The following is a 14,294-nucleotide window of genomic DNA, read 5'->3' on the forward strand; positions in this document are numbered from 1 at the left end:
AACCGTTCATCAGACGAATTCAGCCCGGATTCAACCCAGGGCGCTTACTTTTAACCCCTTTGTCTCCGCCCTTAGCGGGGACAGCAACTAACAAGGTAACATTAAGCGACCCTGCTCACCAATCAGTGGTTAGGGAAAGGAAAATAAGGTTTCCGCCAACTAATCGCCGATTGGGGAACGGAAAGGAAAGGAAAACCAAAAATCTGCAATTCCCTCGACCAGCCAAACATTTGGGAATGGAGAGGTGGCAATCAAACACACAACCAGCACAAACACCACTACCATTTCCCACCGCACAGAAGTTACATTCCTAATTTGTTTCTTTCGCACACGCGCATGCCGAAGGAACGATCACTAAAGGTGGTGGGTTCTTCAGAGAAAAAAAAAAGAAGACAGTAGTCAAGGGAAAAATGCGCTTCCTGGTCACTCGATCCTACCCAGACGTATCTCCTGCATTCCCGAAGTTTCGGCAACCCCTTGACGCCGCACACATGTCGACAGATGTACGTGCCTAAGCTTCTTCAAGACGGGTTATGCCCGTGACGGCGCGAAGAACACAAAGGCATCCGCTGCACGATGGCAAGGCAGGGACGGGACGGGTCCCTTTGTGTGCGACGCGCTGATCACAATACAGCCGCCGCCTAATCCCCATCAGGCGTCCCTCTGATGCAAGTGACTTGACTGGTGCGGCATTCCTCGCGAACCCAAGGCCGACTGGCGCCACGGAAAGTTCTGCGAACTTCACAGCATTCATTTAATTAGTGCCTCCAGAAAATACCTAAAATAAAAGTCCTCTAATTTTGGTACGTACTCCGCAAGAAACGCTTCGTCTTTTTCTACGTTAATTGCTATGCTCCCCTGAGGGGAGTACACATAAAGCAAAGCGGTGTCAATCCTCAGGATGTAAACCATTATCATTATCTGCGTGTAGTAGGAGTGCGTTTTTCGCAGTTCTAAGTGACCATTCACATAGTGAATATATGGCACACTGCTGATTTCGTTATCTGGGTAAACCAGACACTTGCTCCTCAAACTATAAGGGCACTTAATTTCAATAAGTTGGAGTGTGCTGCCGGATGTTGCAATGCCGTCTGGACTGCAACACAACCATGGCTGCTCGGCATCGATGATGAGCCCAACCTGAAAGTAATCGAGAGTAAATGTAGCATGGCTTCATTAGGCTCGTACTGAAGTTACCTCGTGTAATTTCGTCCCAAGTGCCAGCTCCAACTCCTGTCTGGCCATTTTTTCCATTTTCTTTCCTGCGCCATCATGTGGAAGAGAACTACATCACACCTTGCAAAGACACTGCTGCACAGTGTTATTTCAGCCACTGTACTGGACACTTTAAATAAACAAATATATTAGGCAGGGCACAGCACATACCGTACGAGGTTGCAGCACTTGAAAAGGGTCTTTGCGAGGCAAGAACATCAGCTAAGTATTGGAACTCAGCTGTTCCTTGTTTTAATCCGGTGCGCAGTCGAACTGCTCACGTGCACTTGTCGTTCTTGGTGCCATCTGGATCAGCAATTGCATAGTTTGTGCTCACAAACAAAAACAGCATATACCATAAATAAATAAATAAAAGCAATAAAAAACAAACCGTTGAACTGCTGCCTGGCCTTTTGTAATCAGGGCTATCTCAATTATCTCTTTGAGACTTTTTTGCACGACCTTTTTGTAGAAGGAAATCTCTTTTTCATTCAAATTACGCTCCATGTCGAGCCTTCTCATTTTCATTGGGGAAATCTCTGCGATTTCAAGCATGGTATAAAGCCGTCGCTTCCCGCTGACCAGGGCATTCACTAGCTCTGCTTCACAATTTTGTTCCCTCTCTGTCAGTTGTGATGCCACTGGTCCGTTTTTATGCATTTCAGCAGGGCTGCTTTCCGTCCTTAAAACATGCCTGATTGAGCAGTTCAGGTCCGCAAATTTAGCATGAACTGCCGGATCAAGGGGTTGTAGGTTTGGGGGTTGCCGGGACGGGCCTGCGCAAAAACGTACACAAACATAGCGCAAAATAAATGTTGAATGGACACAAAATTTGTAGTTCTCACCTGGAAAAAATTCCTCAATCTTTTTTTTTGTGTCCAGCGTTGGTTTCGACGGTTTGCGCCATTCACACGGAAGGTCCGTGCATGAGCTATTCTCGTGGCTATTGACGAAGATCGCCAGTGCTGCAGCATGCTTACACCATCCACGGACCCCAGCTTTGCAAGTGCAACTGGCCCTCGCGATCTCCCTTGGGTTTCCTGAGAGCTTATAAACAACACGACTGGTTATTTTAGTCCTCCTTAGAACAGTGCTGACCGCAGTAAATTTTGCTTACCTCAAGGCGAATGTCGTAGTCCACATTTTTCATTTGCGCGACGCACTTGCCGATGATGTCGGAAGGCTCCGTTGCGCCGACCGCTTCCTCTTGAACGCCATACACATGATTGCTTTCATACAGCCGTCGCCCACTTTTTAAACTTTCTTTTAAAATACACATCAAGGCTTTCAATGCGTTGAAATCCGCAGAAAAGCAGGTGTTGGCTCTCCCGCGGTGCCATTCTCACAACGATGGTCAGAGCGCGTCTGCGATGTGGCCGGGCCGGTTGACAAACACGCACTGGGCGTCCGGTTAACGCGGGGACAGCCGCAAGGCGGCGCTGGCGATGCGGTCGCTGCTGGCGCCACCATACCAGCGCACGGAGCCCATACCAGTCAAATTCTCAATCACTAGCGTTCGCGTTAGTTAAAATTGTTCTCACAAATAGTTTATTTCTGAGCTTCAGCTAGTCGTGTGTGCGGATTCGAGTCGCGCTCCTCGGATTAGGAATTGTGCTTTTATTTATTTATCCACGGCGAAGGGCAGTCACAATGATGGTGCAAACACTTCATTGTCAGCAATATTAACAAGAAATGAAGATGAAAAGAAGCATTCCATTCTCGGAACAGTGTGGGGAAAGAACGGCATCTTGAACAAATCGGTCCTCGATCTGAATTCGCGGACTCTATATGGTTATGATCAAGCCGTTCGGATCTGTAGTGTGGATGGAAAATTTGTTTTTCTCTAGGGATAGCAATTCAGTTGTAATATATATTGTGAAAAAATGTAAGCCCTAGCTTTCTCCTTACTTCTGGAGTAGTAGTAGTAGTAGTAGTAAGTGGTTTTATTAAAAATAATAATAAAAAGGAAGGATAAGATTTTTGCTAGCCCCGGCATCTGCCATCAATATGTATACTCGAAGCATGCACCTGACCTGGGGCAGCGGATATAAAGGATAGCAGGCGGAATGGAAAAAATGCAATGAAAGAGGTGAGGGGACAGGAGGAGAGTATTAGGGAGGAGAGGTAACGTACACAAAAACTATTTACACAATAAGAAATGCGTGCAGGCTCAAGAGTTTCCCACTGTAATTCTAGTTTTACGCTAGACACACTTATGTGTCTACTATAATTCCCAGAAACGTATCGGAACATAATGACTGTGTTTTACCACACGCTCTATACGACCACACTTCAGTAGTGGCGCATACTGCGAATGTACCATCTTATTTGTGCTGCTCGAAAATAGTTTGCGCGACTTTAAAGCCTAAAAAAAGGTTTTCTGTGCACCAAACCTGCTCCAAAACTATTTTGCCTGCTCCCAACCTGCTCCAGAATGCCGTCTTTCCTGCGGGATTGCTGCGGGAGGCAGTTTGTCAGTTACACCCCCGAGCTTGTATGTATATGCATTGCGCTGTATACTTGCGACCGCCCGCACAATACGTCTCCGCATGCGTCGTGTAGGATATAAATATGTATTTGAATAGGTTCTTTGCCCCGCCGCGGTGGCTCAGTGGTTAGGGCGCTCGACTACTGATCCGGAGTTCCCGGGTTCGAACCCGACCGCGGCGGCTGCGTTTTTATGGAGGAAAAACGCTAAGGCGCCCTTGTGCTGTGCGATGTCAGTGCACGTTAAAGATCCCCAGGTGGTCGAAATTATTCCGGAGCCCTCCACTACGGCACCTCTCTCTTCCTTTCTACTTTCACTCCCTCCTTTATCCCTTCCCTTACGGCGCGGTTCAGGTGTCCGCCGATATATGAGACATATACTGCGCAATTTCCTTTCCACCAAAAACCAATTATTATTATTATTAATAGGTTCTTTCCCCTCTCCCTTCTCCTTTGTGCTTGAAATGGAAACATGTACCGTCCTTACGATACAGACCTTCATTACGTAGCGAAGAATAGACCGTGGTCAGTTGTGACCTTTGCGTGACAGCGGAACGGAGCTTATAACAATCGTAGTGAGCACGCGACGCTCTGTTGTTTTTCGCCGACCTTCGCGCCGCGCAGAAAATTGGAGCCGAGCTTCTACGAAAATCGTGAAGTTCATGCCAGTGTAGGTTTTTAGGCCGTGTTTACGTCAGTCAAAAGCGGTGGCTGAACGATTTGTTCTTGTACTGCTTATGTTCGAGTTGTGTGGTTGTTGTTGTCTATACCTACTGCGAAGTGCCCTTTCTAAAAGCCCTCCTGCAAGCGATGTTTCTTAATGCGCGTTTATGCCTGTGTGTATGTCTGCGCGGTTCCGCTGCCTGTCGGGCTCTCCCATTCAAGCCCTAGCCCTATTTTCGTACATATTTAAAGATATTTGGCGCAATAAACCATTATTATTATATTATTATTATTATTATTATTATTATTATTATTATTACATGCCGTCCTTGCCAAAAAGCAACCGGCCGGTGGGCTTTGCCTTTCAGTCATAATGGCGGAGCCATTGAGACACCCCTGAAGACCAAAAAAGTTTTGAGATCTTCATAACCAAGTTGGCCCACCCCCTAATATTCCAGACACCCTATATATTTTGTAAGCAGGCTTACTCCAAAAAAAAAAAATGAATTAGTTTATTACTGGGGTTTGTTGGGTGGATTAAGGTGGACTATTGGGTTGATTAAGGTGGAAGAGTGGTTCGTGGTAGTATAATCCCGCACCTTAATCCCGTGGAAGGTGCTCGGAACGTTCTAGTACTTAGATTTTTCAAATTTGGCGGCACTGATGACGTCACGCCCCTCTCGACCAATCAGGGAATTTCGTTACGGAGAAACCGGATGGTTCTTGCAAGACGACAATCCAAATGCTATCGCACTGAAAGGTTTCGAAAAATGAAGATAAGGGTTATCTTCACACAGATAGCCGGCCTATAAGCGGCGCCATAAATGCTGCGCTACTTGGCTAAAAAACAAACCCGTTTCCCTGGTTACTTTTGGCAGAGACTGCATACATATACGTACAGCCAGCGGAGCAATGGCCTTGACGAGTGCGAGCTGCTTTCTTTCTTTTTTTTTTTTTTTACTGCCACGAAGGCGACCGGTTGTTTGCTTGGCGCAGTGGACTAGACGGCTCGTTCCTGCCGAATGCTCTAGTCTAGAATTTTCTCCGAGTGCGTGTGACGGAGGTGTTGGGGCATAGTAAATGACCCCCTTTTTGTGCGGCGCTGAGCGGCAGGCGGAAATTACGGGGGAAAAAAAAAAGAGGGCAGGCGCTTGCGGCGGTTGTTGTGAAACGGGTTGGCCGCGCGCCTGTTCGGTGTGTTCGTTTTTTTTTTCTTTGTTACTCATTCGTATCTGCTAGTTTCTTGGAACGAGTGGCTTTGATACGCTGGAGCGGGCTATATCGGGGGTCTTTGTTACTCTCTCCGCTTCATCGTTTGGGGGCGGGGAGGTAGTTGTGTTCTTTGTGGGGCAGACAGATCGACATTGTTCACGCACACTTATTCTGAAACGGCCGACTGGAACGTCTTGAAACATAGCTGGCACCAATTGGTAGCCAGTAGGGATTGATTAGATTCCATTTTGTCCTGTGGCAACGTCAGTTGTAGGGTGGACAAGGCCGGCGAAATGTTTCGATGAACTTTATAGACGAGGAGAGCTGAATACAGTAGTAGTGTTTGTTCACATATTGTCAGAAAGTTAATGATGTCCCCCATAATTATGGGGCAGAAACGCGGAGGCTAACGAAAACTGTCCAGCTCAAGTTAAGGACCACGCAGCGAGCTACGAAAAGAAAAATGATGGGTGCAACGTTAAGAGACCGGAAGCGGGCAGAGTGGGTGAGGTAACAAACGCGGGTTAATTGGCTTGGGCAGGGCATGTAATGCGAAGGCAAGATAAGCGCTGGTCCCCACACGATGGACAGTTCGCCCGCGGCCCGCGCATCACGTGTTTATGCGCCACTAAAAACTGGCCTGCGATCCGATGACGTCAAGCGGATGCGACGGGCCACAAGAGCAGACGACGCGCTGGGTGTACCACTGTTACCATATTATTTTAAAGCGTTTGGCAACGCTGGTCAAACTGGTTTTTCCTCCCGACCCATGACTGCGATTGAGTGGTGCAGGTGCGGCCCTTTGTCCAATTCCTCAATGGCCTGGGTCGCCTTGCTAGCACAGTCGACCAATTTGTCACGGTAGCGAACGCAGTCGAGCTTGTCAAAACAGTACGCCAGCTCAACGCCACTCAGCGAAATGCGGCAGCCGAAATACTGGCGAGAGCGGTGGTTGCCAGAGCTGGCGCGCGCATCTTCGCTGGCCGCCGCTAATTCCCGCGAGGGGAGAGGCACTTGAACTTCCTTGGTCGTCCAGTCCGCGGGCCGACAGCTCGCCTCTCGATTTGGTGACGCACGAACACGTGATGCGCGGGCCGCGGGCGAACAGTACGTCGTGTGAACCGGCCATTAAGGGTAACGGAGTGGATTCCACGAGGAGAAGGCAAGCTTAGCAGGTGGCGGCAGAAGGTTAGGTGGGCTTACGAGATTAAGGAGTTTGCAGGAACAGGGTGGCCGCAGCTGACAAAGGACAGGGTTAATTGGAGAGACATGGGAGAGGCCTTTGCCCTGCAGTGGGCGTAGTCAGGCTGATGACGATGATGTTAGTGATTTGATACACAGCGCGGTGCTAAGACATGCCTTTTTTTTAATTCACACCGCATCCGTAGGTCCCTATGTATAGAGAATCCGTAGTCCTTATGCAGGGATCAATCACAACTTACTAAATGTCTGTTTGCACACCACCAACACTCATAAGACGCGCACCACCGAATTCCTGCTCGCAAAATCGCTATGAAAAGTTTAGGGGTCGATGCGTGTGCTCTCGCATTCATACCAACAAATGGGGCATGGACGTCTCTCATATATATTAATAATTTATATTTCAGGTAAAAAATGGTTGCACTAATTTCCCATTGATCAACACCACATACAAAACAAAAATTCCCCATGTTTTCTCTAGTCTCGTGGGCTGAGTGGTTATGGCGCTCGGCTGCTGGGCAGAAAGACGCGGGTTCGATTCCGGCCGCGGCGGTCGAATTTCGATGGAGGCGAAATTCTAGAGGCCCGTGTACTGTGCGATGTCAATACACCCAGGTGGTCGAAATTCCCGGAGCCCTTCACTACGGCTTCCCTCACTGCGTGAGTCGATTTGGGACGTTAAACCCCCCATAAACCATAAACCAAACCAAGCTTCCTTCAAAATATATACTCGAAGAGGGCATTTCATCCGATATTCTCGCGTGTCTGCGCTGAAGTATTTTTTCCTCCGCACATCCGCATCCCATAAACCTTTGCCTTCCACTGTGTACACAAACCAGCGCTCCCTCTTGCACAGGCGCGCGCCGAGTGCAATGACCGGAGGAGTCTTTGTAACAGGTGGCCGGCGCATCCGGCCTTCCCGGCGATCAGTGGCAAACTGACATTCGTGCAAAGCAAGCGTCATGCCTTCTTTACAAATACAAATACAGAATAGAAAATAAACGTGGGGTGCTGCGCCGCGCATGAAAAGAGTACAGCACGCGGGCGCCTTTTGGGAGTTTCGGCCAAAAGGCGCCCGTGTGCTGTGCGATATCAGTGCCCCTCTCAGCTCATTTGCGTTTCTAGTACTGCTAACCCCGAAAAACGTATCTCAGCATTAAAAAATACAGCCTGTTAGAGTTCGCCAGTCTCTTTGCTATGTGTCCCGGCCCTTTCCTCTTCTTTAATTTGATTTCGAATTTCGATGGAGGCGAAATTCTATAGGCCCGTGTACTGTGCGATGCCAGTGCACGTTAAAGAACCCCAGGTGGTCGAAATTTCCGGAGCCCTTCACTGCTGCGTCCCTCATAGGCTGAGTCGCTTCGGGACGTTAAACCCATATAAACCAAAACCAATCTTCTTTAATATATTTTAAAGTTCCTGTAGTAGTAGTAGTGGTTTTATTAAAATAATAGTAAAAAGGAAGGAAAAGATTTCTGCTAGCCCCGGCATCTGCCATCGATACTGAAGCACCTGAGCTGGGGCAGCGGAAATAAAGGATAGCAGGCAGAACGGAGAAATTAAATGAAAGAGGTGAGGGGACAGGAAGAGAGGATAGGGGTGAAAGGTAATATGTACAAACTATTTACACAATAAGAAATGTGTACAGGCTGCGCGCGGGAGTAGCTAAGTTCCTGTTATAATCTACTAGCTACATGTTTGTTTCAAAGCCGTCATGATGTTATTGTTAAACCGTTTTTGTGGTTTATTTACATGGTGTATTTACCCTTATGCGATCCACATAGGGGCCTTTATTAGTGTAAATAAAGGGAAGAAAAAAGAACATCTCGCATGCTAGCTGCAAAGGTAGCTGGCAGGAAGGTTAAAGCCACTGACTCCCCTCGAAGGAACATGTTTATTAAAGCGAAAGCTTTACTAGGCTGTGTCGGCCGGAATCGTGTTCGCAGAATGTGTCGGCAGTATTTGTGGGCAACTAAGAAATAGGTAGCGTCAAACGAGTGGTTATAATCGAAAGAGGACGATATGAGGATGCTGCCCGATAAAGGTTTTCGAAATCGAATGAATAGCTAAATTAGAGCCAAAAATGTCCAGAAAGTGGGCGGGGCCAGAGCAAAAGTGCCGCGAAATTTGAAAACGCCGGAAGTAGGCGGAGCTACAGCGTAGCGGCCAAATTTGAAAAACCGGAATTGTGGACGGAGCCGAAGCGTGGCGCCAAGTTTGAAAACTCAAAATGAGCAATCACGTGACCGGTGATAAGTGAGCGATGCATAACCAGGAGATAGAAAAAAAAGAACGATAAATTAGAGGCAATTAGGTAATTAATGAGAAGCAAAAGGTAATTGACGTGTAAATAGACTGGACGGGTATATAGTTAGTGGGCGGGAACGAAGCGTGGTGGAAAACTTGAGAACTCGAAATGGTTGCCGGGACGAAACGAGGATATAATCAGAGTTAATCGGTAACCAATCAATCAAGTGAACGAGAAAAACATGGCGCCAAATTTTAAAGTCGACCAGTGTCGAGGAGGCGTCAACGCTTTCGCATTCTTCCAATGCGGGTAGCCGCAGTGATTTATAATTTATTTATTGATTTATAAATTTATTTATTTATGTTTTTATATATATATGCAGGTCGCTGCAGCACCACAAGGGTCATTATTGCAAGGACCCGGCACATTGCAGAAAAACATATGCAAAAAGTACGAAAGCTGGTACCAAAACAGAAAGCCTGCAGCAAAACACAGATAATATTGGGCTCTGGCCCCAGTATGAAATTTAGTGGCTGATAGGGGGGTGGGGGTTCATGACCATTAAAAAAGAAGCTATCGATGAGTCAGGCAGCGGTGACACATGCCGATTCTCTTCATGGTTACACGGCCGCCGCGGTGGCTCAGTGGTTATGGCGCTCGGCAGCTGGCCCGAAAGACGCGGGTTCGATCCCGGCCGCGGCGGTCGAATTTCGATGGAGGCGAAATTCTAGAGGCCCATGTACTGTGCGATGTCAGTGCACGTTAAAGAACACCAGGTGGTCGAAATTTCCGGAGCCCTTCACTACGGCGTCCCTCGTGCCTGAGTCGCTTTGGGACGTTAAAACCCCATAAATCAAACACCCATAAATCAAAATCTCTTCTTGGTTACAGATTCTGGAGGACGCCTGCAAGAAGCAGCTGCTCAACCCGGCCGACTACGATCTGTTGTGAGTGCACTGTGCCAATATTTTTTACTGTCGTTGTTTTTAAGGGGCGTCGTTGCGTGCTTTATTAAGTGCTCGCCGAAGCCTCTTGCGTTCAGCGGCGTCTGCGGAAACGTGTGTGGCACATCGAATCGCGTCGAGATGACTTGTCAGGTCGAAGCTAGCCCTGTCGTATTGATGTGAACACTGTATGGCGGTCGAGTCAACACGATGCTTGTGAGGTTCTCGCCTCGCTTGCTTTAGCAATCGCACGGTAGTCGTAACAAAATGGCGGCCGACTTAGCGTGGTTGGGTCAAACGCGAATTCGGTGCGCCAGCACTTCGGTTTCACTTCGAGGCTCGGTTTTCAAAGTCAAGCAAGCTTCATACAGAGCTCGGCGAAATCGACCTTAAGCTCCGCCTTAAGTGTGTGTATGGCGCTGTAGCGTTAATGGGTTTAATGCCCATATATATTATATATATATATATATATATATATATATATATATATATATATATATATATATATATATATATATATATATATATATATATATATATATATATATATAATGCGGAATTGGTCATTTTCATGCTTTACATTCTAGACCCCTGGGAGTCCTCATACCCCTCCTGGTGCAGTGGTGCGGCGGTTAAGCGATGCGCGGCTGCCCTGGGATGGCAGGTGCTGCCACCGGTGGGGCTTGTGAGACCTAAAGCCCCTCGATATAAAAGCAAAGAGCGTGAGAGTCGTGAAAGGGCTTTAGTGAGAGCCAGGTTGCTCTTTGCTAGCAACCTCAAGGTCACTCAGGGAGGCTTCAGGCGAGCATAATAATAATAATAATAATAATAATAATAATAATAATAATAATAATAATAATAATAATAATAATAATAATAATAATAATTGGTTTTGGGGGAAAGGAAACGGCGCAGTATCTGTCTCATATATCGGCGGACACCTGAACCGCGTTGTAAGGGAAGGGATAACGGAGGGAGTGAAAGAAGAAAGGAAGAGAGAGGTGCCCGTAGTGGAGGGCTCCGGAATAATTTCGACCACCTGGGGATCTTTAACGTGCACTGACATCGCGCAGCACGCGGGCGCCTTGGCGTTTTTCCTCCATAAAAACGCAGCCGCCGCGGTCGGGTTCGAACCCGGGAACTCCGGATCAGTAGCCGAGCGCCCTAGCCACTGAGCCACCGCGGCGGGTGGCGAACGTCGGCAAAATCTGAGATTGGGATTCAAAATCTGAGATTGGGATTCAAAATCTGAGATTGGGATTCAAAATCTGAGATTGGGATTCAAAATTTGAGATTGGGATTTTTAGTGCTACTGATTCGGAGTACTCGGGGTTGAACCCGACCGCGACGGCCGCGTTTCGTTGGAGGCGAAACGCTAAGGCGCACCTGTGGTGTGCGATGTCAGTGCACGTTAAAGATCCCCAGGTGGTCGCAATTATTCCGGAGCCCTTCACTACGGCACCTTTCTCTTCCTTTCTTCTTTCACTTCCTCCTTTATCCCTTCCCTTACGGCGCGGTTCAGGTGTCCAACGATATGTGAGATGCTGCGCCATTTCCTTTCCCCTAAAACCATGCAATTTTCAATTTTCATTTTTAGTGCTAGCGCACTTGGAGTTGTATGCGGGGCGGCGAATTAAAGCCATGTGCAGTTGTATTTTTCATTCTGCTTTCCCTGGAATTGGTTGCAGAGTTAATCCGCTTTAAATTTTTCTGTATTTTTCATAAAGAAAGGAAAGCTCTAAATGAACAGCTCTGAGACGCAGGTCGAAGTGAATAGACAAGAAAGGCGGCGATTCCCGCCTGGAGATTTATTTTAAAAGCAGGGCATATACGCATATTCATAACGAGGGTTCGCTTGTGTTAGAACAAAAGAACCAACAAGCAATTGTTCCCAGTCAGGTGCATTGACATATACAGCGCACCTCACTGTCAAGCGAGAGAACAGAAGGGTTGCTGACGCACGTGTCTATGTTCTTGCGAATAAGATAGGCGGACTAAAGTGGTTTTCTTGGTCAATTGGTTATTGTGTCCGAACCTTTGTTTCGTTGAAACGAGGGACGGAAGTTGAAGGCAATTTTAGAGCAAGAGCTCTACTCCTCAGGGTACAATTTCCAATTTCGATGTGGATGAGACAGTGACCTTGAATGCCTCACAAGGTCAAACCGAACTTAACTGCGTGGGGGTATGGCCCCAGCTATGGCAGTGTGACCACGTGATCATATCACTATGAGCATTGAATACCTGACCTTGACCTTTGACGTTGACATTTAATTTGCGACAGTGGGCACCACATTGACAATGACCTTCAGTACCTCACAAGGTCAAACCGACCTAAACTGCGTAGTGGTATGGCCTAAACTATGGCATTATCACCACTGGGTCATATGATAATAATAATAATTAGGTCATATGATAATTGAAATGGCGCGGTATATGTCTCAAATATCGTTGGACACCTGAACCGCACCGTAAGGGAAGGGATAAAGGAGGGAGTGAAAGAAGAAAGCAAGAAAGAGGTGCCGCAGTGGAGGGCTCCGGAATAATTTCGACCACCTGGGGATCTTGAACGTGCACTGACATCGCACAGCACACGGGCGCCTTAGCGTTTTGCCTCCATAAAAACGCAGCCGCCGTGGTCGGGTTCGAACTCGGGTACTCCGGATCAGTAGACGAGCGCCCCAACCACTGAGCCACCGCGGCGGGTCCACTGGGTCATATGAGTATGACCATTGGGTACTTGACCTTGACATTTGAGACAGTGGAGACCATGCTTAATAGGGCTTTCGCTCGTATAACTAGGTTCAAGCTCCGTTAAACCCCAGGCATTTTTTTATTGTTTTTTTTTGTTTTTGCGTGAGCGCACCCTCGTGGGGAATATGTATATTTCATCTTCTATTTTCTTTTTTTATTTAACCTTGAGCTCTGAGTCACCGCCTGTTCGATTCACTCCCTTCAAGCTTTTGCTCTGCGCAGTTACTTTGGGAGTGATTTGACGAGACTGCGTCATTGCCTTCACGGAATCCGCATCGCTTGCAGACGAAGGCATTAAGACGAGGCCACACACACTGCGCCGAGAGTGCTTGCGTGCGCGGTTCTCGTATTTTTGATTTTTGTTGTTGTTTCCGTGATTACTTGAGGAATGAGACAAACCAACTAGCCCTGCAACAAACCATGCGTCAATGTGTCGCATCTAGCGGACGCGCAGTAACGTCACGGCTACGCCGTTCGAGTGCACCGACGTCATGGAACTCCGTGAACTCATAGTGCAGTGGGGTCGTGCGGGGACCCAGGGACCTACGTGTCCCAAATCACTTGGTCGTTAAAGGCGGTGCAGGGGATCGAGCAGGGGCGGCGTTTGCGGTTTTTTGTTTGTTCTATTTTCAAGCAAGAGAACGCGCCCAGTTTGAGAGCCACGCCCACCTTTACAGGCCCACTTAGCGTACGCCTCCAGAAAACGCGGGTAGAGGCAGTCTCCGTGGTAAGAACTTAATGCATGGGGCTCTCCCTGATGAAGGATTACATGTTATAGTTCTGAAGCTAATAATAATAATAATTGGTTTTTTGGTTAAAGGAAATGGCGCAGTATCTCTCATATATCGTTGGACACCTGAACCGCGCCGTAAGGGAAGGGATAAAGGTGCAGATGCAGTTTTTCTTATTCACTACGCCTGAGGAAGAGAGAAAATCAAACACAGATGCCTTTTTAGAGATTTTGAATGCCATTTAAGGTAAACATGTAAGTGTTCTAGCGCAAGTTTTGTAACATTCACTTTTCCCGCCATAACTGTAGTGATGCAGTATGGCCAGTGGCGATGCAGGAAAGGCGGGTCAGCAGGCGCCAACTCCGCTGCACGAGCGGCTCCAACCAATCGGTGCGGGCGGAAGTTCAGAGTACGGGCCGGCCGCCGATTTTTACTGTTTGTGCTAAAATGCTGCACACTGTACATTTATTCTTGTGTTCTTTTAGTTTTGTCAACAAATTTGTATTCGCCTTTCGAGCACTCGCTGTTTAGTCTCAAGCCCTTTCGTTGTTTGCTCACACTGAAAAGCGCGTCGTCACATGTTGAATCTACTTTGTAAAACCCACTCCTGCGTATCATATATGATACGCAGGAGGTTACTGCTGCAATGATTAACGAACGACACAGGTGTGTGGTCGCCCGGTACTAAAACCTCCTCACTCTTGCTTTTTTGTCCGCGTGGCATTTGATCCCGATAGTTGCAACGCGTCAATTCGTCAGCCGCTGCTGATGAGCGTTGGGATGTCTCATCGGGGGCTGACGCATTTACGGATGCCCATCCTCACAAGTGCTTTTATTGCGCCG

The 14,294-nt window shown here is 47.6% G+C and overlaps 2 protein-coding genes across 4 annotated transcripts in view; one reads left to right on the forward strand and one right to left on the reverse strand.

Annotated features, from left to right (window-relative positions):
• Window positions 1–14,294, reverse strand: part of LOC144101385 (ribosomal L1 domain-containing protein 1-like) — a 486,157-nt gene that overhangs the window by 39,217 nt on the left and 432,646 nt on the right. The gene's annotated exons all lie outside the window — the stretch shown is intronic.
• Window positions 1–14,294, forward strand: part of LOC144101381 (tether containing UBX domain for GLUT4) — a 66,786-nt gene that overhangs the window by 15,261 nt on the left and 37,231 nt on the right. For both annotated transcript variants that reach the window (XM_077634514.1, XM_077634515.1), the window contains exon 2: window positions 9,917–9,972. In XM_077634514.1, coding sequence (XP_077490640.1) covers window positions 9,917–9,972 — 56 coding nt within the window. The remainder of the gene's footprint in view (window positions 1–9,916; window positions 9,973–14,294) is intronic.

The sequence above is a fragment of the Amblyomma americanum genome, chromosome 8, assembly GCF_052857255.1.
Source record: "Amblyomma americanum isolate KBUSLIRL-KWMA chromosome 8, ASM5285725v1, whole genome shotgun sequence".
Classification (NCBI taxonomy): domain Eukaryota; kingdom Metazoa; phylum Arthropoda; class Arachnida; order Ixodida; family Ixodidae; genus Amblyomma; species Amblyomma americanum.